At 34.4% G+C, this 25,458-nt stretch overlaps 1 protein-coding gene across 2 annotated transcripts in view; it reads left to right on the top strand.

Moving 5' to 3' along the window:
* CTNNA3 (catenin alpha 3) overlaps positions 1-25,458 on the top strand; it is a gene marked incomplete at both ends in the record, with an annotated part of 1,656,346 nt that overhangs the window by 1,577,644 nt on the left and 53,244 nt on the right. For both annotated transcript variants that reach the window (XM_080694112.1, XM_080694111.1), the window contains one exon: positions 17,816-17,921. In XM_080694112.1, coding sequence (XP_080550238.1) covers positions 17,816-17,921 — 106 coding nt within the window. The remainder of the gene's footprint in view (positions 1-17,815; positions 17,922-25,458) is intronic.

The raw sequence follows: 25,458 nt of genomic DNA, 5'->3' as shown, positions 1-25,458 counted from the left end.
AAGGGTAAGGAGAATAACTGATCCAAGAATGATCCAGTTTGAGTCATAGAGGAAGCAGTAAGAATTAGGATGCTGTAACTGCCAATTTTGACAGTCTTTTTAGATTGGTGTGTGTATTTTTTCAACACTGGAAGAGGATATGAGAGGAAAGTGTTTCTTAGATGGCTATAATCTCTGTAGATATAATAGTAAAATGACTCATTTAATCATTCAAAAAAAATGGGCTGTTACTGGGCATGGTGGTGCATACTTGTAATCTCAGCATTCAGGAGTCTGTGACTGAAGGATCAAGGTTCATGGACAGCCTCAGCTACTTAGCAAGGCCCTTTGTAATTCAATGACACCTTGATTAAAAAATAAAAAGACTGTAACTAGGGCTAGAGGTGTAGCTTGCAGGTACAATGCCCCTGTGTTCCATCCTCAGTACTGCAAAAAGGGGGGGGAGTGCTGTCATTAGAAAAAGTTCTACATAGAAATCACAATTTTCACCAGTGTCTAGGGAGTCACAAATAATAATGATGTTGTTTCACTGTTCTTCTAGAAAACCTCTGATGGTCAATCATGGGTCCCCACTATTCGGATACATGTTTTCATGAACACAAATCCATTGATGAAGTAATAATTAAAAATTTCCCCAAGATATACCTACTTTCTGATCCAAATAAAATATGGATAAAAGACAAAGCAAAATACAAATATTATATTTTTGGTAAAAGAAATTTGACCCAACCCAGGCAAAGCAGCAAGGCCTGTAAACCAGTATTTGGAAGGAAGCATCACAGATCTGAGGATGGCCTTAGCAATGAAACAAAACTAGTAAGAACCTATTTAAAACAGAAACATAAGTATCTATTTTTGTTCCAGTACCATGCTGTTTTTATTACAATGGCTTTGTAGTATAGTTTAAATCAGGTATTGTGATTCCTCCTGCATGGTTTTGTTGCTGAGAACTACTTTGCCTATTATGAGCCTTTTGTTATTCCAAATAAATTTAAGAACTGATTTTTCTATGTCTGTGAGGAATGACCTTCGTAGTTTAATGGGCATTGCGTTGAATTTGTAGATCACTTTTGGAAGTATGGCCAGTTTAATAATTTTATTCTGCCTATCCATGAACATGGCAGACCTTTCCGTCTTCTAAGAGCATCTTTGATTTCTTTTTTTAATGTTTTATAATTTTCTTAATTTTCTTTGTAGAGATCTTTTACCTCCTTAGTTAAGTTTATTCCTAAGTATTTTATTTTTTTGTGGGTGATCTTGAGTGGAAGTGTTTTCTTTCTTTCTTCTTCTTCTTCTTCTTTTTTTTTTTTTTTTTGGTGGTACTGGGGTTCCTGGAAGACCTTCTACCTCTGGGCTACACTCCCAGACCTATTTTATATATTTTTTTAAATTTATAAACAGAGTCTCTTAAGCCAGTGAGGCTGGCTCCAAACCAGTGTGATCCTTCTGTCTCCGCCTCCCAAGCACCGGGATTATAAGCGTGCACCAGTACGCCCAGCGAGTGGAAGTGTTTTCTAAATTTCTTTGTCAGTGGGTTTATGGTTGGTGTACAGAAAAGCTTCTGAATTTTTTTTTTTTTGGTGGTACTGGGGTTCCTGGAAGCCCTTCTACCTTAGGGCTACACTCCCAGACCTATTTTATACTTTTATATTTGGAAACAGGGTCTCTAGGCCAGCACGGCTGGCTTTGAACCTGCGCGATCCTCCTGTCTCCGCCTCCCAAGCGTGGGGATTACAAGCGTGCGCCACCACGCCCGGCAGCTTCTGAATTTTTTAAGATTGATTTTGTCTCCAGACACTTTTTCTGAATTTGTTGATCAATTCTATAAGCCTTTTAGTTGATTTAATTGGGTTTACTAAATTCAGTATCATGTCATCTGCAAATAGTGAAAGTTTGAGTTCTTCTTTCCGTATTTGTACTCCTTTGATTTCCTTTTCTTGCCTTATTGCTCTGGCTAGAGTCTCAAGTACTATATTGAAGAGAAGTGGTGATAATGGATATTCTTGCCTTGTTCCTGGTTTTAGGGGGAATTCTTGAAGTTTTTCCCAATTTATTATGATGTTGGCTGTGGGCTTATTGTAGATTGCCTTTATGATGTTGAGATATGTTCCTTCTATTCCGATTCTCTGCAAGGCTTTTATCATAAATGGATGTTTGATTTTATCAAATGCTTTTTCAGAATAGAAGACCCAGAAACAAGTCCACACACTTTAAACCAATTGATTTTTGACAAAGAGGACAAAAATATACACTGGAAAAAAGAAAGCCTGTTCAATAATGGTGTTGGTGAAACTGGTTAACCATATGCAGAAAACTGGAAATTAATCCCACTTTCTCTCCCTGCATAAGAGCCAATTCAAGATGGATCAAAGACTTGGAAATTAGACCAGAGAGCTTAAGGCTCCTCGAAGATGGCATAGGTCCAAAACTGCAACACATCGGCACAGATAAAAATCTTTCTCAACAAGACCCCAAAGGCACAAAAAAACAAAAGGTGAATCAGTGTGTGGGATTGCATGAAGTTAAGGAGCTTCTGTTCAGCAAAGCAAACTATCAAGAATCTCAATGGAGAGCCAACAGAATGGGAGATTTTTGCCACCTACCCCTCCAATAGAGGACAAATATCTAGAATATATAGAGAACTCAAGAGACTCAACACTAAAAAAACAAATCAATCAAAAAATGGGCAAGTGAACTAAATAGAAACTTCACGAAAGAAGAAATTCAAATGGCCAATAAATGCATGAAAAAGTGCTCAACATCATTGGTAATCAGAGAGATGTAAATCAAAACTACTCAGCCGGGCGTGGTGGTGCACGCTTGTAATCCCTGCGCTTGGGAGGCAGAGACAGGAGGATCGCACAGGTTCGAAGCAAGCTGCGCGCTGGCTTAGGAGACCCTGTTTCCAAATTTTAAAAAATGTAAAAATAGGTCTGGGAGTGTAGCCCGGAGGTAGAAGGGCTTCCAGGAATCCCAGTACCACCAAAAAAAAAAAAAAAAAAAAACTACCCTGAGATTTCACCTAACTCCAACTAGAATGGCAACTATTCAAAACACAAACAACAACAAATACAGGCAAGGTTGTGGAGAAGTGGGAACTTTAAAACATTGTTGGTGGGATTGCAAATTAGTGCAACCACTTTGGAAAACAGTATGGAGAATCCTCAGAAGAATAGGAACAAATCTACCATTTGATCCAGCAATACCACTTCTGGGTATCTACCCAAAAGATAGGAAACCAAACTACCAAACTAATGCATTTGTATCTATGTTCATAGCTACACAATTCACCATAGCCAAACTGTGGAACCAGCCAAGATATCCATCAACAGATGCATGGATTATAAAACTGTGGGATATGTAAATAATGGAATTTTCCTCAGCCATAAAAAAATACAATTGTGGTATTTTCAGGAAAATGGATAGATCTTGAGGACATTATGCTAAGTGAGATTAATTAGTCATAAAAAGTAAGGAATCAGATGCTTTCCCTAATATGTGAAAGCTGGGGTGAATGAGCTCATAGGAGGAACTCCAGATGAAAAAAGAGATCCTATAGAGGAGTAAATAAAACAACCTAATTGTGGGGATGGGAGGTAGGGAGAGAGAAATGCTTTAAAGTGTGTGATGTGCTTACTCATATCGAAGTCAACCACTAAACCAAGCATGGGAGGGAGGGATGAGGAGGGAATGAGTTTGGGACTGGGTGGAGGCTATCTAGGTGATGTGTGCATTTATGCCTATACAAGTTTTTTTTTTACCCCATTATGATGTATAAATACAAATAAAAATATTAAATATAAGAAAAACAACATAAAAAGAGGTGGGGGTGTAGCTCCAAGGAAGAATGCCTCTGAGTTGAGTTCAATCCCAGTACCACAGAAAAAAAGAAAGAAATTCAGCCCTAAACTCAAAACAGGATATTTATTTTATAATCCTTCATAGTGATTGAGGTAGATAACAGTGATTTCCCAAAACTTCACTCAGAGCAGGGAATCCAGTTGTGCCCGTGGGCCTCTCTTGACTCCTTGTGCTCTCAGAAGCAGACTGACAGAAACCTATGATGATGCTATCACCATGTGATATATTTTCAATTGTCTCTGAACGTACTAATGACTTAAACTCATTGCTATTCAATTTAAACTGACCTGTATTCATAGGCCTTGGAGAAAATCTAGGTAACTTTGAGTTTTGAAGACTCTATTTTCTTGTTAATAGGGCAAAAATAATAAATTTCAGGATAGAGAGGGCATGAAAAGCAGCATGAGAATTTCCATGATATTACAGGCAACTCATTAATGTGCTTAGTGCAAGAGTCACACAACCCTGGAGCAAAGTTCAGCATGGGACTTGAATGAAACAAGAAATTATAATAATGGCTGAAACAAAGTGAGCACAGGAGATAGTTTATTAGGTATACTTTCAATAGAAAATAAACAGAAAACTGTAGTCTTCACAGTTAGGAAGAACTCACTTTCTCTTCTGAAAACAAAAATCAAAATATCTGTATAGCTAATCTATAGTTTGCCAGCAAATTAAAAACAAGCTTTACTAAATGAATCTTTCATTTTAATTTTATTTTGTACCAAATAATACTATCGATTTTCTAAGGTATCTCATGTATTTTGGCTCATCCTAAATTCCTTCTGTGAATTATGTAGTCTAGCTAGGCTTTGATGTGACACTAACAAGCTAAGGAAAATTTGGGGAATTTGAGGGCTGAAGAACAGAAAAAAATATATCTCAGACATTATTATAAAAATGGTTTGTGAGCCAGGCACACTCCTATAATTCCAGTACTCAAGAGGCTGATAGAATGATCACGGGTTCTAAGTGAATCTGGGCAACTTAAAAAGACCCTATTTCAAAATAAAAAATAAAATAAAGTATGGGCATGTGACTTGAAGGTATAATGTTCTTAGGTTTAATCTCAGGGAAGAAAGGAAGAGAGGGATAAAGAAAGGAGAGAAAAGAGAGAAAAGAAAAGAAAAGAAGAAAAGGAAGGAAGGAAGGAAGGAAGGAAGGAAGGAAGGAAGGCAGGCAGGCAGGCAGGCAGGCAGGCAGGCAGGCAGGCAGACAGTTTGGGGCCTTGAGAAAGGATATTTGTGTGCCAATTCCTATCCTGACTCCTACTATCTCCTATGAGACCTTTCTGTCTTGTTCTTTTAGGTTGTTGGATTCCCATTTACAATCAATATATACATCAGAGGAATCTGAAACCTTAGGAGACAGAAGTTCTTGGAGTTAGATGGCACTGAGATTCTTAACTCTCTAGTAACAAATTCATTACCCCATGATCCACTTTGGCTGTGATTTAAAGGAGGGATAAACTTTATTGTATTAAGTTGCCAAGACATTTTGATGTTATAGCCGTTAGACAACTTTGACTAATATGGAACAAGAGAATAAGAGATGACAAATATATCTATAATTATATATGTATACTTTTTTCATTCTTCCCTGGAGCAAAATCTTTTTCAGACTTGAATCCCCTAAGGTTCCTCGGGATGCTAATTACTCATGATGATTGTTAGCTGATTATTCACTAGCTGATTTTCTAAGGACTTTTACAGGGTTCTCAAAACTTGAGAATGACACTTCACAAGGCAAAGTAACATTCAGAGGTAGACAAAGTTGCCTAATTAAAGTTTTGTGTTTGAACAGGAGAGGAACAGTGTGTCCTTGCTTGAGTTTGGTACCTTACTTCATCTCAGTGTTTGGAGCTGTTTTCATGATAATTACTTTTCTCCTTTATCTATTGCAGAATTGCAAGTAAGAAAATTCTGGCAGCTTTCTTATAGAGCTAAATAATTAATCTTAGGAAGTTATGCTACCACAGAAATCTGACACTAAATGGAAGGAAACTTTTTGTAAAGGATTTAAAAATCAACCTTAAATAACAACTACTACACACAAAGTATATGTGTGCCTATATTTTTATATTTTTCTTAGAAAAAAATTTATGGACAAGAATATATGAATACTATCAGCACATGTGAATAAAAACTCAATGTAATCAATTCAGTTTATATTGTCTGGAAAGACCTGTGATTTTTTTAAACAAAAAAACAAAAAAAAATGCTTGCAAAGTAAAATTCTTTGTACAGGGAGAAGGAAAAGAAAATTATTAGTTGATAATCAACTACTATGAGTCAAATATTCGGTAAAACATTCAATACTGTTTTTTTACAATGTGACTAATATCATAATCTTTCCTTTGAATGATTATGAGTGAAGAAAAAAACAAGCTCAGACCAGCACAGTCATTTACTCAAGACTCTGGCTAATAAGGAGCAGTATGAGGATGTAAACAAAATGGATGTTCTAAGTCAAGCACTAAATTTGAACTTTATGAATAAATAAACTATGTCTAAACCTAAGGCTTTCTAATGAAAGTTCTGTTGTTATAAAATAAATAAACATTGAAATGCAATCTTCTATTATGGCCCATAAAATGTCTGAGTTTGAGGATAGTGTTTAGAATGTAGGAAGAAAAAAGAAAGATAATTAGTATAAAAGAAAAAAGAAATACAATCTCAAAGAAGAAACCCCAGTAGTAGAGGCTACTAATGACACCATTCTATCCATGTGTGATGACTCTGGAAATCTGTACAATGCAGGACATTTTTTATTTTGCTGAGCTACATATTCAGGCAGTATTTTTTTTTTTTTTGAGCTGCTGTGTATTAGCAAGTCAGTTGGTGGACTTACTAACTCCCATCACTTAGACCTAACCCTCCTTCTTTGTTCTCCATTGAATTTTTGGTAACTCTTATCAGAATTTAAAGATATCTTTTAATACTTTGACTTAGTGTGCTTTATGGAAGACAATATAACCTGGTATTTAAAAGCAGACTCCCAGGCTAGAATTCTCAAGTCTAAAGCCCATTTATAGTAACTATGCACTGTGTGACTTGGTCTAGATATGTTTAACTTCTCTTAATTTCTCATCTGCAAAATAAAGGTAATAATAATTCTAACCTCCTAGGTGATTATTCTGGTCACAGTAGAGCAAGCACATAAAAAATGATAAATGTAAATATTACTATGTAAGCAAGTATATACTACCATTTTTTTATATATTGAGTAAACCATGATATCATGGGACTTATTCTAAACTAGTATCATAAATATAAAAATAAAAGAGGATTAAGGAGAAAGTTTTTATCATAAAGGGAGGATATCATTATCACCAATTTCAGGGGCTTAGAAAACACAAGCAATGCAATTTTCTTCTGTTTTGTCTTTAATCAGGAGCATAAAATACCAAATAATTTCAAAGATTTTCTCAGTCTTTAAAAATTATAAGTAAATCCACAAAGTCATTTTGTATGTTTTGTTCTTAAATCTGAGCTCTAGTAAATTTAGCTGTTATGAACGCTCTGTACCATCTTCTTATTTCTTGTACTCAAATGAAACACAAAGAAGGAAGGGGGCCTAATGCCAGAACATGAGAGATGTGGCAATGTGTCAGAGTTGCCAGCGGTTCACAATAGCCAAATTATGGAACCAACTTTAATGTCCATCAACAGATGAATGATAAAAAAAAACAACTGTAGTGCATATCCACAATGGAATGTTACTCAGCATAAAGAACAACAAAATTTTGCAGGAAAAAGGATGGAAATAAAGAATATTATGCTAAGTGAGATCAGCCAGGCTCAGAAAGTCAGGGGTGCAATGCTTTCTCTCACAGATGAAAACTAGAGATAAAATTTGAAACAAAAGAAACTTCAGGTAATTAAGGGGAAAGACCAGTAAAATAGTAAAGGCAGTGTAGCCTAGTATATAAAAGTATTCTCTCAGGGCAGCTCACCTAAATTCAAATCCCATCTCTAATAGTTAACAAGCTGTGTATCTTGGTCAAGATATGTTTAACTTCTCTGTCTCTCAATTTCCCCATCTGAAAAATAGGAATAATTACAATGTAAATTTATTAGTAATTATACTAGGAGAGAGAAATAGGGAGGTGAAAGGAAAAATTAATGAAAGAAGCAGTTAAAATTGTGTTGTGCCCATGTTTGAAGGAATCACTACCAGTCTCAGGATTATGCACAGAGAGGGTGGGCTGCAGGTGGAGCCTGAGAGGAAAAACATCAAGACCTGTGTGCTTTTTTCTGTGACTTATAACCTCACTATAATGTGTAATTAGAATGTGTCAATAAAAGTACAAAAAACAAAATTACCATCAGTTTTATGTTAAACCAATAAATTAAGTTTAAAAGCTATCCCTTTCATTCACTTAACAAAAATATCTGTTACTGCAGTGTTTCCCATTATACCTTCTAATCTATCATTTTAACAATGCATCTCTAATTTTTAATTGTATATACTTATTGTGTACCATAGGATGTTTTGAAATATTTATATCCTGTGAAATGTCTAGATAAACATGTATTTCCTGATATGGTTGTCATTTGGCAAGCCCTCTACTTCAGAATCCCATCAACTTTCTTTTGTTGGGAGATAGATAATTATTATAGCCATTATTTACTAAAATGTTCAGGCCTCTGGTTTCTTTAAATGTTTTCAAATATTTCAAACTCTACTCCTTTCTCCTCTGGATATCTTTCTTTGAAGAATCCAACTCAATGTTTTAAGAAACAGTTTGTTGACAGGACACCCTGAAACCCCATTATGGAAATGAAGGCAACAAACAGCCTTTGAATGTATCTCCCAATTTAAAAAGGCTTTGTTACATAGCACATTTCAGTCTGAGAATGTGGAAAATTTATCATAGTTTCAGTAATTGTAGCTTCCTCTGGAAGCTTGGTATGATATGGGATCATTTGTAAAGTGTGTATTTTGCTTGGCACTCAGTAGGAAGCTTGCCAAGCAACACATTTAATTAACAATGTGGGGAAGGAAATAATTGTGGTCTGTCATAGTGCATTATCATTATTTTAAGTTGCAAAACTTATTGTTACTACTAAGAAAGTGGTCTCCTAACATGATTTGTATTTAAAGCTAGAGGTAATTCTCTCTTATCAGCCCAAGGTTTTTATACAGGAAAATCCAATATTTTGAGGGAAGGGTACCTTAGCTGCCTTCCTGAGCTATATTTCCTTGTCTTTTGTTTAAACTACAGGAGACTTAGCTGCTCTTCTTAGAAACAACCTTCGTTGATTGTTTTAAGACCTTGAAAATTGATACATTGCCTTTCAGGAGCCTCAACAGCTTTACTTAAGTTTAACTTTCTCTAGAGATACATAGAAATAATGAAATGCAATGCCTTTCTTGAACATAACCATGTACATAACTTCTAGTCTTCCCTGATGTGTAAAGTAAATTTGATAAGAGCAACTCCAATAGCATAATGATTAATGTTGAGTTTAAAAAATGTATAAAGCATGCTATGTCAGCAGATTCAGAGCAGTGTGCTGATAACCATCTCAGAGGCAAGCTTTTCCCTATGTTGGATATACTCTTCCATTCTCAAAGGAAAACATGCCTATAGTTCTATAAAAGGCACCTTGTAAAAGGGACAGGGTAAAGGAAGGGGCCTTTGGGCTATAAGCATTTTGGTGGTCATGTTTTTTTTTTGTTGTTGTTTGTTTTGTTTTTGGTGTAGAATTCTCCAATTATTTAGCTTTGTATGAATTACCTCTTTTTTTATTACTACATAACACTATCCTCTTAGTGAACACATATATTCTTCAAATAACAAAACCATATTTAATATTGGGATGCCTACTTTCAAGGTAAACCTTGTTGTAAATAAGATGTAGGCAAATATGGTTTTCACTCCCCTTCTCTTCTAACTCCACTGTATCTTGGTTTAACATAGTCATTTTCTAAACCAAACCAACCTATTCTCCTTAGCCTCTGACCTTTGACTGTTGGTGTAGTGACAGTAGAGGATTAGGAGATGAGTAAATTTAAGTGAATGGATTAGGTATAATAATGAACTTAGCTCACAGTTTGCAAAGCCAAGGTAGGAACTATAAGGAACACAATGGTACACAAATTAGTGGTGCCAGGGAGAAATAATGCAGCCCACCAAGTTGCTGGCTCCAAAAGTAGTGAACCTCCATCTGGTTGTGTCTGGGAGCAACAAAACACCAGCACCTGAGGCTAGGAAGGGCCCCCAGGAGTGGCCTCCCAAGTCGGGGGTGGTATCTCTGGATCCAAGGAACTGAGAAACTCAAACTCCTGGGTTACAACCGAGCACTCTCTTCCTGCCAGACCTAGGGTCTTGGGTGAAGTATGACAAAAGCATCATATAGCCAGACTACACCAAGAGGCCAGGGTACTACTTGATCACAGCCAAAAGCTGGAAATTCAATTATCTGACTGCCAGCAGAATTTGTATCTGGCATACATGTAAGCTAGTGACTGAAAGTACCTCATGTAATCATAAGAAGCAGATCTAGAGTGGTGTCCGAGGGGCCATCAAAGCTCAGTGGGCCAGACCATAAGTTTGGAACATAGCAATTGCTGTCTTTGCTGAGCATAAGCCCACTGTTCACATAGGCTGGAGGTCATCACTCTGCGGTATCATGGGCTCACAATCAGGAGAGCAGTAGTGGTCTCTGAAGTCCCAACCAGCAGGCTGCAGACCTTGAATGAAACATCACAGTTTGGCCCTGTGAAGTTTGGGCCAGGGCAGCACATTGATCTGTAGCTGATGAGAAACTACTGCTTACCTGCACTAAGAACTATCTCTAAATAAAGTAATTTTGAAGGGGAAAAACTAAAAAGTTTCAGTATTTGAGTCAAATTAATAGGAATGAATGTTTATCCCAAGCATAGACCTTATTACTAAGGGATAGCAAATAACCAGAGGCTCGAAGCAGAAGATGACAAGACATCAAAAACACAACCTGAGAACTCTGAAAATATGAGAAAGAGGAACAATGAAGAAACACTAATCCCCACAATTAAACAAGGAAGATCACCAATACTGGTCTTCAAGAAATGCAAAAAGGAGAATTCAAAATCCTGATCTTCAATATGACGAAAGGCCTCACATTAAGTGTATAGGAAATGAAAGAGGAAATTGAGACCTTAACAAAAATCAAAAAGAGACCTTGAAGGAAATGGAGTCAATAAATGAATTGAAGACAGCAATAGTAAACAAATCTGAATGATTAGATGAAATGAAAAACAGAATATCACTGTTAGAAACAGTTCATTCAAAACTAAAACCACAGTCAGCAGTATGCAGAAGATATTACAGCAAAACCTATCCAACAATTATGAGACAATATGAAACATCCTAACTTATAGATAAAAGGCATTGAAGAAGGGAAAAAGGCACATACCAAGGGTATTCATAATCTCTTCAGAGAAATAATTCCATTAAATTACCAACCATGGAAAAAGACTTACACATTCATGTACAGAAGACATACAGACCACTGTTAAGACAAGATCAAAGAAGGACTTTCCCATGCCACGTAATAATCAAAATGACTAACATAGAGGCCCAGGAGAAAATCTTAAAAGGCAGTGAAATAGAATTTGTGAGATTCAAAGACAAAACAATAAAAATCACTCCAAATTTCACAACCCAAGTCATGAATTCCAGGAGGGACTGGTATGAAGTACTACAGACACTGGAAGAAAAAAACATTCAATAAGACTAACATATCCAGCAAAGATATCATTTAAAATTGATAGAGAAAAAATGTTCCAAGATAAATAGAATATTATAAATTATGACTATCAAGCAAGCACTAAAGAAAATACTTAAAGAAATAAATTATAAAGAATAAAAATCCATATCCAAAGATGAGACAATCTCTATCAGGTAGGCAATTAAGGAAAGAAGAAATAACATTACACCAAAGAGGATAAAGAACACAAAATAACAGAAAAAAATTTATATTTTAATAATAACACTGAATGTCAAAGGGCTTAACTCTGCAATTAAAAGACACAGACTGGCAATGTGGATCCAAAAACATAATCCAATCATATGATGCTTGGAAGATACTCATTTTGCTGCCAAAGATATCCACAAGGTAAAAGTGAAAGGATGGAAAAATATATACCATACAAATGGAGACTGAAAACAAGAAGGGGTAGCAACAATGATATATAATAAAACAGATTTTTTGCTAATGCACATCAAAAGAGACAAAGAAGGGCACTTTTTATTAATGAAAGGAACAATCCAGCAAGAATATATGATGATCATAAAAATTTATGTCCCAAATGAATGCATTCACATCTGTAAAACAAGTTCTTCAGAATATCAGGCCTCAAATAGACCCAAATACAATAATATTCAGAGACTTAACACACCACTCACACCACTAGATTGATCTTCAAGACAAAAATGAGTAAATATTCTTCAGAACTAAAGAACACTGAAAACCAGTGGACATAATAGACATCTACAGAATATTTCAACCAGTAACAGCTGAATACACATTCTTCTCAGCTTCCCATGCAACCTTCTACAAAACAGACCACATCCTGGGCCACAAAGGAAGTACCAGCAAATTGAAAGGCTATAATATACTTCCCTGCATCTTTGCAGATCACTACAGAATAAAAGTAGAAATCAGCAACAGGAAGACCAAAATATTACATAAATACATGGAGATTAAATGACATACTCTTGAATGAAAAATGGATTAAGAAAGAAATAAGGGGAAAATTTTCTGAAATAAAAAAAAATAGAGACATGACATATCATAATCTATGGGACACATTAAAGGTGGTCTTCAGAGAAAAATTTATACCACTGAGTGCTAACATAAAAAAAGAAAGTTGCCAAATAACCTAATGACACACCCCAATGACTTTGAAAAATAGAAACAGTCTAACCCTAAAGCCAGCAGAAGGCAGAAAATAATTAAAATTAGAGCAGAAATAAATGAAGTAGAGAATTAAAATAACAATACAAAGGATTAACAAAACAAAAAGCTGATTTTTGAAATGATTAACAAGGTTGACAAGCCCCTAATAACCTTACCAAAAGAGAAACAACCCAACTCAATAAAATAAAAAATATAAAAGAAGACATCACCACAGATTGTTAGGAAATTCAGAGGATCATTAGAAACTATTTGGAAAATTTATATTTCATTAAACTGGAAAACATGGAAGAAATCAACAGATTTCTAAACACATTCTAAACCTACTTAATTTGAGCAAAGAGGATATAGAAATTCTAAATAACCCAATGGGAAGAAAAATAAAATTAAAACAGCAATAAAAATTCTGCCATCAAAGAAAAGCCCAAGTCCAAATGGGCTTTTCTTTGAAGATGAAGAGTACAAAACTTTTAGAGAAGAATTAAATCCAATACTTTACAAGATATTCTGTGAAATTAAAAGTGATGGAATTTTTTAAACACCTTTTATAAGCCCAGTATTGCATTACTACCAAAACCAAAGACAGATACCTCAAGAAAAAAAATTACAGACAAATATTATTTATGAACATAGATGGAAGAATTCTAAATAAAATACTAGCCCTGTGCATTCAAAACTACATCAAGAAAATTGTACACCATGACCAAGTTGGTTTTATTCCAGGAAAATAAGGCTGGTTCAATATATGCAAATAAATATATGTTATTCACCACATAAATAAAACAAGAAACAAAAACTATATGATTATCTCAATAGATGCTAAAAAAATTGACAAAATTTGACACTCATTCATGTCAAAAACATTGCAGAAAATTGGAGTTGAAGGAATGTATCTCAACATAAGGCAATATAAAATAAACTCAAATCCAACATCATATTGAATGGGGGAAAACTGCAGGGATTCCTTCTAAAATCAGGAACAAGACAAGGATGTTCACTACCACTATTTCTTTTTAAATGTAGTTCTTGAGATTATTGCCAAAGCATCAAGGCAAATGAAGGATATTAAAAAATCAAATAAAAAAGAATTAAAAGTATCTTTATTTGTGAATGACATTATCATATATCTAGAAGACCCAAAAATCTCAACCAAAGATTACTACAGCTATGTCAGGTATGGTGATACATGCTTGTGATCCCAGTACTTGAAAGGCTGAGACAGGTGTATCCCCTTTCAGGGCCCTCCACAACTTAGTGAGACCCTGTTTCAAAATAAAGAATAAAAAATTGTGCTGGTGCTGTAGTTCAGAGTTAGAACGCACCTGGTTTCAATCTCCAGCATCACACATAAACACACACACACACACACACACACACACACACACACACACACACAAGAAGAATACTAGAGTTGATTAACCAATACAGTAAAGAAGCAGAATACAAAATCAACTTAAAAAATTATTAGCTCTTCTCTTTGCCAACCATGAATCCATAAAAAAAGAAATACAGAAAAAAAATTAATTCACAATGATCTCAAAACCAATAAAATACCTAGGAATAAGCCTAATCAAAGAGGTAAAATATGTCTACAGTGAAAAATATTAAACATTAAAGAAAGAAACTGATGACCTTGGGAAGATGGAAAGTTCTCCCTTGCTCTTGGATAGGCCAAATAAATGTCAAAATGACCATTGTACCAAAAGTGATCTACAGAATCAATGCAATCCCTATCAAAATACTAATGTCATTCTTCATAGACCTAGACAAATAAGTCATAAGCTTTATATGGAGAAACTAGAGAGCCAGAATAGCCAAAGCAATTCTCAATAACAGGAACCATGCATGGGAGATCACAATTCCTGACTTTAAATTATACCTCAGAGCTATAATGATTAAAGCAACATGGTATTGGCACAAAAAGAGGCATACAGACCAATGAAACAGAATAAAAGATACAGAACTTAATTCATGCACTTATAGTCAATTTATCTTTGACAAAGAGGCCAAATATATATGCTGGAGAAAAGACAGGTTGTTCAATAAATGGTGCTATAAAAACTGGCTATCCACTTATAGAAAAATGAAACTAAATCCTTACCTCTTACCCTGTGTAGAAATCAACTCAAGATGAACCAAAGACCTGGAAATTAAACCAGAGTCTCGGAAGCTGTTAGAGGAGGGTATATGTTCAACATTCCAACATGTAGGCACAGGTAGAAACTTTCTTAACAAGACCCCCAAAGCTCATAAAATTAAAACAAGAATTAATAAATGAAATGGAATCAAACTAAAAAGTTTCTGCTCATCAAAGAAAATCAAGAGTCTAAAGAGAAAGCCTACAGAATGGGAGCAGATCTTTGCCAGCCTTCCCTCTGACAGAAGTCTAATATCTAGAATATAGAGAGAACTTAAAAAATTATATCAATAAAACAAATTACCCAGTCAAAAATGGGCAATTAAACTGAATATTCATTTCACACAAAAATACAAATGCCAATAGATAAATGAAAAATGTTCAACATCATTAGCAGTCAGGGAGATGCAAATCAAAACTACGCTGAGATTCTGTCTATCCCCAATCAGAAAGGGAATTATAAAGAAGTCAAATAACAGTAAATGCTAGTGAGGCTGCGGGGAAATAGGCACTCTTTTACATTGTTGTTGGAATTGCAAACCAGTCCAGGAAATATGGAGATCAGTGTGGATTGTCTTTAAAAAACTCAAATAAATCCATTAAATTCTTCATATGATCTATCCATACCCTCAGTAACTTTGCATAGGGGTTGAAACCAGAGAATTATAATAATATATGCATACCCATGTTCATAGCAGCACAATATACAATAGCCAAATTATGGAATCAACCTAGGTGTCCATAAACAGATCAATGGATTACAAAATTATGGGAAATACACACAATAGAATTCTACTCAGCAATAAAGAAAAATAAAATTACAGCATTTGCAAGAAAATGGAAGGACCTGAAGAACATTATGTTAAGTGAGATTAGCCAGTTACAGAGAGAAAAGGGTCATACATTTTCTTTAATATGTGCAGGACTCTAGATGATGAGGTGAAAACTTAGGGGAGCCAGGGAACGGATATAAGGGTAGAGGTTGAGGAGGACTTAGGTTTATTAATAGAAATACTACCACAGACTATGTGTATACATGTGAATATATACCAATGTTAATCTGGGTACTTTGTATTGGGATGGAGGAAAGGAAATGGGAAAGTGGGGAGGGCTCCAAGAGCGTTTGCATGTATGTCATTGTCAACATGGTTTACGTTATGATGTGTGACTATAATGCACCAATAAAAGCACATAAAAATGTAAAAATATAAATAAATTGAACAAGTCAAAAAATAATATCAGAAAAGCTAACTCTGTGATAAATACAATTAGGCATGTACCATTCTGTTTTCCATCATTCATAATTGCCTTGAGTTCAGATCATTGTGTTTGATGCTTGGGTATTATTACACAACTTAGTTGATAAGTATAAAAGTATTTGAAGAATTATATATATTTTCTCTTTCTACTCTAAATGTAATAAATATTTTGTTCTTCTGCCAAAAAAAATCATGTAATTCTTGAAATGTCTCTATTTGGTGGGTGCTACTATTATCACTGAAGAAACTAGGGCACAGAGGGGTTGTGCTTGATTACATACAGTAAGAAGTGGTCTATTTGGGGTAAAAAGTCTAAGATAATGTGAATTTAGGTTCATACTCAACTACTATGATATACTACCTGTTTTACTTTAGAAAGAAGAGATTGATATAAAGCAAAAAATTAGATTTAGAGAGCATAGAGAGGGACCATAAAGCAGGTGAATTAGATTACATAAGTGATGTTCTTATAGGTGTCATTGTCTTTCTGGGTCTCTCTGAAGTGAAATACCCCATTATTTTTCTATAGGCCAATTCCTCCCTTTTTTTTAATGGCCTAATTATGGTGTTGAAATAGCAGAACTGTGGGCTAGGCATAACAATATTAAGTAGAAAAGAATATCTCATAAAGACTATTAGGGTACAACTCTCCACTTCTTACTGGAGAGTTCTCTTGGCTAATCCATGTACATGGCATGACTAATCTACCATGAAGCACCTGCTTTTACCACATAGATTTCTCACAATAAGCATAAATTGATTTGAGATGAGCAGAGGGTCCATCTTTTCAGTACTTCTGATGAACTATCCTCAGGCCTAAATTCATTTTGGTTTGAGATAATATTTTTACCTTTTGCACTGTGTCAATGCTGAGGGCATATTTCTTTGAAGTAATGTTTGAATAAATGGATTTCAACAGGTATGGCATAGGATATCTTCTCTTTGAAACTGAAAGAACCAACATGGTGGTAACTAGGAGAAAATTTTAATTCATGCTCAATGTTAAAGGCTCTAGATTATATATTCCTTAGGCCTGGATTTTCAGTGTGTGAATTAATTATGAAAAAGATATAATATAATAAAAACATACAAAATTAACTGAAATGTATAAAAGGGTTAAAAAGAGCATTTAAAATAGCCTTGTTGATCAAAAGTTAGTGTCAAATGCACAGTATTGCCCATAGTATAATTTTTATTTCTAGAATCAGAAAGTACATTTTTTGGCTCCACCAAGAGCATTTCTAAGCTTATTTCTAAGCTTATGAAGATATAATTGAATTCATATTCTCTGCAGTATTTCCTGAATCTTTATATAATAAACCTTCATTCAAAAAAATATGTAAGACTGAACTAGTTTGGGCCTATCTAACATTGAAGTATACAAAACTAGTTTTCAATATACAGGGCTATAAATCTTGTACATATATAGATATACATGTATATCTACCTATTTATATACATAGATTTACTCTTTTGTGAGAAATTACTGAAATGTTCAATATGTAGGGATACAAATTTTACATATGTGTAAATATAGATGTGTATCCATCCATTTATCTATCAATTTATCATTTATAATGTTCTATTTAAATAAATAGATTTAGTTTTTTGTCACAAATTACTGAAACTAACATGTAGTTGTTTATTTTCAGGGGCAAAGGACCACTAAAGCACACAACTGATGTGATCTATGCAGCTAAAATGATATCAGAATCAGGATCTAGGATGGATGTCCTTGCTCGTCAGATTGCAAACCAGGTGAGTGGTTTACAGGTGGAGATGGTGAAAGTCCTTGCTGAGTATTCCCTGCCATTCATTGATTAAAGTTGGGGTATTGCTCTATTGTATATTTTTTTCTAAATTGTACTTGTATTATTTTTCATTTTATAACATTATTAATATACAAGTAGCAGGAAATTAATTATAACGATGCTTAATTATTTTAGAACAGTTTTTTGGTTTTAACTATTCTCGGATCATTTTAAAAATCAGCTTTCTCAGCATCAAATAAAATCAACTTATATTGATCTCCAGTATTAGCCAAACCGAAATTTTCTTCCTTGATACTTTATATTGCTTATTTTTGCTCTATAAAAATGAAGGGACTTCACCGGGAGTGGTGGTACATGCTTGTAATCCCTGCGCTTGGGAGATGGAGACAGGAGGAACACGCAGGTTCAAAGTTAGCCTCGCTGGCTTAATAGACCCTGTTTCCAAATAACAATAATAAAAATAGATCTGAGAGTGTAGCCCAGAGGTAGAAGGTTTTCCAGGAACCCCAGTACCACCAAAAAAATTAAAAAAATAAAAAATGAAGGTACTTCAAAATTTTACTATCAAATTTTCTGAGTCAGCAGTATGCTATAACATTGTATGTAAAATTAAGACATATAATAACTAGTTAAATTCTAAAGCAAAGAAATAAATGTAGAAAGTATGTAATTTTTATTAAAGATAATATTTTAAATAATTTTATTTTCTTTCATTATATTTCTTATACTATTCCAAATTTTAAGCAGTATCTACATTATTATTACTTATACCTTAATTTAGTTGGAAAATTCATCAGTCAGTTCTATTGTTATTGTATTGAGACATTTATTTAATAATTCAGACTAAGATATAACTTCATTTTGTAGCTTTTATCTTATATTTAATTTTACAATGCATACAAATTTTTCCCCCAAAAAAGTTTCTGGCTTTGCAAATGTTCCATATTATTTTATATTTTTTCATATTTTTGTGGATATAAAGGAGGAGAAGTAAATAAGGACTAATAGTAGCAGAATATTTTTAAGCTTCCTTGAGTATACACATTTATAGCATTTTGCTATTAAAGGTTATAAAAATGTATTATTCTTTTAGTACAAATTGAGAATCCCTAATCCAAAAACCAGAAGTAGACATGACACTCAAAAAAATTTTATATTTCAGAACATTTTTCATTCTGTACTTTCAAATGAAGAATAGTGTCTCAGTCAGCATTCTCAGTCCCATAATCCAAAGAATTTACCTTGAATACAACTTAGAGGAAGGACAATTTATTTGCTATCATTTCTGGAGATTTTTGGGTGTAGTCCATGTAAGGCGGGGGATCACAGATCTCAGGACATGATGGAGGGAAGCAGACATGAGAGCACGAAGCTCTCCTCCTCACATCATGGAGGCTGGAAGCAAGAGAGTAAGCATCGGAGGAGGAACCAGTATTTAATTGACAAAAGCACAGCCCCTGGACCCCTCCTTAGTAACCAAGGCCTGCTTCAAACATGGCTACCTTATTTCCCTAAGGGCCAGGGAGACATTCCAAATCCAAACCATTACAGATGCTCAAATGACAAAAATATATGCAAATTTTACAAAATTAGAAAACTCCAAAACTTAAAATACTCCTGGTCCCAAGCATTTCTAGATGAGGAGTACTCAACTAGTCTTTAGCACTTATATATAAAAGTAAATTATATCCTAATGTAAGTCAAAATTTCCTAATTGGGCCGGGCATGGTGGCGCACTCTTGTAATCCCAGCATTCGGGAGACTGAGACAGGAGGATCGCGGTTCGCGGACAGCCTCAGCTACTTAGTGAGGTCCTCTGCAACTCAGTGAGACCCTGCTACAAAATAAAGAATAAAAAATAGGGCAGGGGGTGTAGCTCGGAGGTCAAATGCCCCTGGGTCCCATCCCCAAAACAGCAACAACAACAACAAAACAACAACAACAACAACAACAACAACAACATTTCCTATTTGGAATTAGTTACTAAAGACCATATATGCCCATGGTTTTTCTTAAGAATTTTATTGCAGTACACAGACTCACATGTACTAAGAACTTTTAAAATAATGAATCCTTTCTAACTATTTTTGCTTTGTTTATTTTAAAACACAGTTTTAAAATCCAAATAATTCTGTCACTTTGAAGCTTTTTTGTTATATTGACATTCTTCCATAATTTGAACAACTCACTTATAGTAGATATTTTTACAATATAGCTTTGTTAATGTGTGCCATTGTTGTTAGCATTATTCAAATTGTGTGGGAGAGGACAAAAGATTGCCCCACTTCCATGCAGCCTTGACATTTTATAAGAAGCTTAAAGAAGCAGTCACTGACTAATGAGAAATTGTGGATGATTCTCTGTGGCCTTTTCTATTTCATATGACAAAATAGTTTTAAATGAACTACTTCTGTCCTGAACAAATAGCATTCTCAAGAATCAAAATTTGAAGATAAACTGTCTCAATTATTACAGTAACCAACTTGGGAGATTGTCCATGAATGCTCTTCTGATTTTTATATATTAAAAGATACAAATTATATGTATATAATATATTATAACATACAAATTATAAATATTCAAAAGTAACTGATAAATAATTTTTATAGTACAATGAAGTAAGATAGGTAAGGTGGTTTTTAGAGTCTGCATGGTATAAAAAAAAATCTGCAGGGACATTAATAGTTGTCTAATTTGACCATCCTAAATAGTTAAAAATTTTAATATGTTTTCTAGTCTGATTTTTGCTGGCATGTCAGGCCAATGGCAAATTAATTTTCCATTCTACCTAACATGGTCTTGATTATATATATATATATATATATATATATATATATATATATATATATATTATACATATTATATTGTAGTTTAGCATGTGCCCATCTTATTGTACCAATTTAATTTCTTTCTATATAGTACCAGTATTCATCTGTAGAAAGAATGAAGTAAATTCAAATTAGTTGAACTTTATACTTCTACTTGGCTGAGCCTCGTTTTCACTCTTTCTACCTTCTTTTTTTACAGATGTTATTTCTTATGTGTATACTAGGCACAATTCACCACCCAGGAATTAGTGTTATCTAGCTAGAAAGAGATGAACAAAATCCTTGATTTTTTAAAAATGTGTGTATAATTTTTAGTATTCTAATTGTATAAATGTATGGGTGACTGAGTAACAGTTCGATACATGTACATAATATATAATGATCAAATCCAGAGAAACATTTCTATCTCTTTAAACATTTAAAACATTTTAACAAATAATAATTTTATTTACTTATGGAGTGGAGTGTGATTTAAAAAAAAACTATTTAAACATTCAAAGTCCTCAGGTAAGCTTGTTGGTCTAAATCATTCAACTTTGGACTTTAAAATTGTATCAAGATTATTTGTTTTGCTAGTAGTATAGAGTCTTTTGAGCTCTTTGTATATTCTGGATATATGCCCTCTATCAGAGTGGTGGCTGATGAAGATCTTCTCCCATTCTGTAGGCTTTCTCTTTAGGTTCTTGATGGTTTCCTTTGATAAGAAAAAACTTCTTAGTTTGATGCCATCCCACTTGTTATTTCTTGCTTTAATTTCCTGCACTTTGGAGATCTTGTTGAGAAAGTTACTGCCTGTGCCTATATGTTGGAGTGTTGAGCCTAAGCCCTCCTCTGATAACTTGACAGTCTCTCATCTAATTTCTAAGTCTTTGATCTATCTCAAGTTGATTCCTGTGCATGGTGAGAGGTAAGGATTTAGTTCCATCTTTGTACAAATGGATAGCCAGTTCTCCCTGTACCATTTGGTGAAAAGGCTGTCTTTTCTCCAATATATGAGTTTGGCCCCTTTGTCAAAGATCAATTGACTATAGCTATGTGGGTTTGTTTCTGTATCTTCTATTCTGTTCCACTGGTCAGTATGCCTATTGTTGTGCCAAAACCATGCTGTTTTTAACTGCTATTGCTCAATAGTATAATTTGAAGTCTGAAATTGTGTTGCCTCCTGCATGGTTCTTATTGCTGAGGATTGCTTTGGCTAGTCTGGGTCTTTTCTTTCTCTCTATAAAATTTATGACTGATTTTTCTAGGTCTATGAAGAATGTCATTGATATTTTGATAGGAATTGCATTAAGTCAGTAAAACAAATAATCCAATCAAGAAATAGACAACTGAATTGAATAGACACTTCACAAGAGATACAAATGGCCAATAGTTACATAAAAAGATGTTCAACATCATTAGCCATTAGGGAGATGGAAATCAGAACTATTCTGAGATTCCATGTAACCCCAATAAGAGTAGCAAGCATAACGACATCAAATAACAATAAATGCTGGTGAGGGTGTGAGGAAAAAGAACTCTTTTACACTGCTGGTGGGAGTGCAACCTAGTTCAGCCACTATGGAGATTAGTGTGGAGATTCCTTAGAAAATTGGGAATGGATCCACCATATGATCCAGCTATACCACCCTGAATATCTTTCCAAAGGTGTTGAAATCCAAGAAATACAGTAACATGTGCATACTCATGTTCATAGCAGCACAATTTGCAATAGCCAAAATATGGAACTAACGTAGGGCTCCATCAACATGTGTGTGGATTGTAAAAATTATGAGAAATACACACAATGGAATTCTACTCAGCTATTATAAAAATCAAAATCAAGAAGATGGATACACCTGGAGAAAATTATGCTAAGTGAGATCAGCCAAGCACAGAAAGAGAAGGGACATATGTTTTCTCTAATATGCCCAAACTAAGGAGTATTAGGAATACCAGAAGGACTCCAGAAAATGGAGGGGAAACCTTAGCAAAGCTGAAATGGAAGGGTAGGAGAAGAAGAAGGTTAAGGTTGATTAATGGAATAGCTACATCCAAATATGTGTAAAAGTATGAATGTAGCATGGCTAAGCTGGACACTCATTGTTGGGAGGGAGGAAGAGAAAGTGTGGAGGGGAGAGAGCATCAAGCACAATCTGAATGTATGCCATTTTCAATATGATCCATAAAAATAATTTTAAAAATTGGATCAAGATGACATTGAAGTTTCCACTTCTCCATATTCTCCTCAGCATTTGTTGTTGTTTGTGTTGTGAATGATTGTCATGCTAGTTGAAGTTAGGTGAAATTTCAGGGTAGTTTTGATTTGAATTTCTCTGATTGCCAATGATGTTGAACATTTTTTCATGCATTTATTGGCTATTTTAATTTCTTCTTTCATGATGTATCTATTTAATTCACTTGCCCATTTTTTGATTGGGTTATTTGTTTTCTTAGTGCTGAGTTTCTTGAGTTCTCTGTATATTTCAGATATTAGTTCTCTATCAGAGGAGTAGGTGGCAAAAATTTTCTCCCTATCTGTTGGCTCTCAATTGAGGTCCTTGACAATTTCTTTTTCTGTACATAAACTCTTTAGTTTCATGCAATCACATGTATTGATTCGCACTTTAGTTACTTGGGTTTTGGGTGTCATGTTGAGAAAGTTTTTATCTGTGCCTATGTGTTGCAGTGTTAGACCTATGCCTTCTTCATGGAGCCTCAAAGTCTCTGTTCTAATTTATAGGTTTTTAATCCATCTTGAATTGACTCTAGTTGAGGATGAGAAAGTGGAATTAATTTCCATTTTTCTGCATATGGTTAATCAGTTTTGCCAACAACATTTGTTGAACAGGCTTTTTTCCAGTGTGTGTTTTGGGCCCCTTTATCAAAAATCAATTGACTGTGTGTGAATTTGTTTCTTGGTCTTCTATTCTGCTACAACCACTTTGGAAAACAGTATGAAAGATCCTCAGAGGAATGGGAATGAACTTACCATTTGATCTAGCAATACCAATTCTGTGTATCTACCCAAAATAAAACAAACCAAACCCAAACTAATGCATGCAGATCTATGTTCATAGCTGCACAATTCACCACTGCCAAACTATGGAAGCAGCAAAGATGTCCATCAACAGATGAATGGATTACAAAACTATGGGATATGTATACAATGGAATTTTACTCAGCCATAAAGAGAAACACAATTACATCACTTACAGCGAAATGGATGGAACTGGAGGACAGTATGCTAAGTGAGATTAGTCAGTCACAAAAAATAAGAAATTAGATGCTTTCTCTAATATGTGAAAGCTAGGGAGATATGGGTAACAGGAGAATAAGAAGAGCAAATAGAGGAGCAAATAAAGCTATCTAACTGAGGGGATGGGGAGGGAGAAGAGGGAAACTCTCTAAAGCACATGATGTACTTAAACATATCAAAGCCAATCACTAAGCCAAGCATTGGTAAGAAGGATGGGGAGGGGATGGGGTGGGAATAGGGTAAGGGCTAATTGGGTAATGTGTGCATGTATGTCTCCACAAGTCTTTTATCCCATTAAGATGTTTGACTGCAATGCATTAATAAAAAAAGATAACATTGAAGCTTAAAATGCCACTCTAGATATGTTCATGTATATGATATACAACTCTAAAACAATTTTTTTATCTTCAAAAGACAGTATAATCCTAATATACAGGTTGTTTTAACCTATCAGAATTCTTAATATTTGCTTATGAATAAAAAATGACTAGTTGGAAAAGTGGAATATAAATCTGAAATTGTAGCTCCCTGGTACACATTTTTTTCTGTTCCTCCATAGTACACTATAATTCACCATTTATCAGATATTCTAAATTTGATGAACCAACTAACACATTATAAGATAGGAATGATGTATAAAAATAGTTAAATTAGTTACAGAAGCAATATACCCAGAAATAGAACAAAGATGACTAGCTGCCAAAGTAATATTAGCATCTGCTGAAATGTGTTGCACAAAGAGAACAAAATTAGACTTTTTGATCCCCTGGGTAGTGTGTCTGAAGCCTAACTGCTCCTTACTTGTATTTTTTCAAAGCAAAGATACTCGGGCCATTGAATAAATTCTACCTCATTATAAATGAGCACAATTAAAATTACTTTTTAGCATTAAATGTATTGACAGATAATACTAATTCAAGTAAAGATGACATTTTAAAACAAAGAACAAAAGCCAAATCATTCAGATTGCACATTAATTATGGAAAAAACAAACTAAATCTCTACTTTTTATTGATATGATTTTAATAAGCTTGTATTGGTTCATTTATAATTAGACATTCTAATGAGAGAAACATATATGTACATAGCACCTGATGTGTTTCCCTCTGGATCTGTGTTTACTCCCTCCCTGTCCAATACATATTATTGAAATTGATATTCAGAATTTCATATATGAACACAGCATTATTTGAACTGTTTTCTTTATCACTTTTTCCTTTTATTCACTCCACCTCCCTCCCCAAATCCCCTTCTATTGTTATCCTGGTATCTCCTTCATTTATCTGAAGTCCCTTTTGTTTCCCAATTTTTTGGCCAGCTTCCACATATGAGTTAAAACATTTGGTTCTACACTTTCTAAGTCTGGCTAATCTCATTAACATAATATCCTCTAACTTCATCCATCTTCCTGAATATAACATAATTTTGTCCTTTATGGCAGAATGAAATCCCACTGT

This window comes from Muscardinus avellanarius, assembly GCF_963383645.1.
Source record: "Muscardinus avellanarius genome assembly, chromosome: 4".
Taxonomy (NCBI): Eukaryota; Metazoa; Chordata; class Mammalia; order Rodentia; family Gliridae; genus Muscardinus; species Muscardinus avellanarius.
The sequence above is the reverse complement of the archived record's forward strand: the minus strand, read 5'-3'. Positions and strand labels throughout refer to the sequence as shown.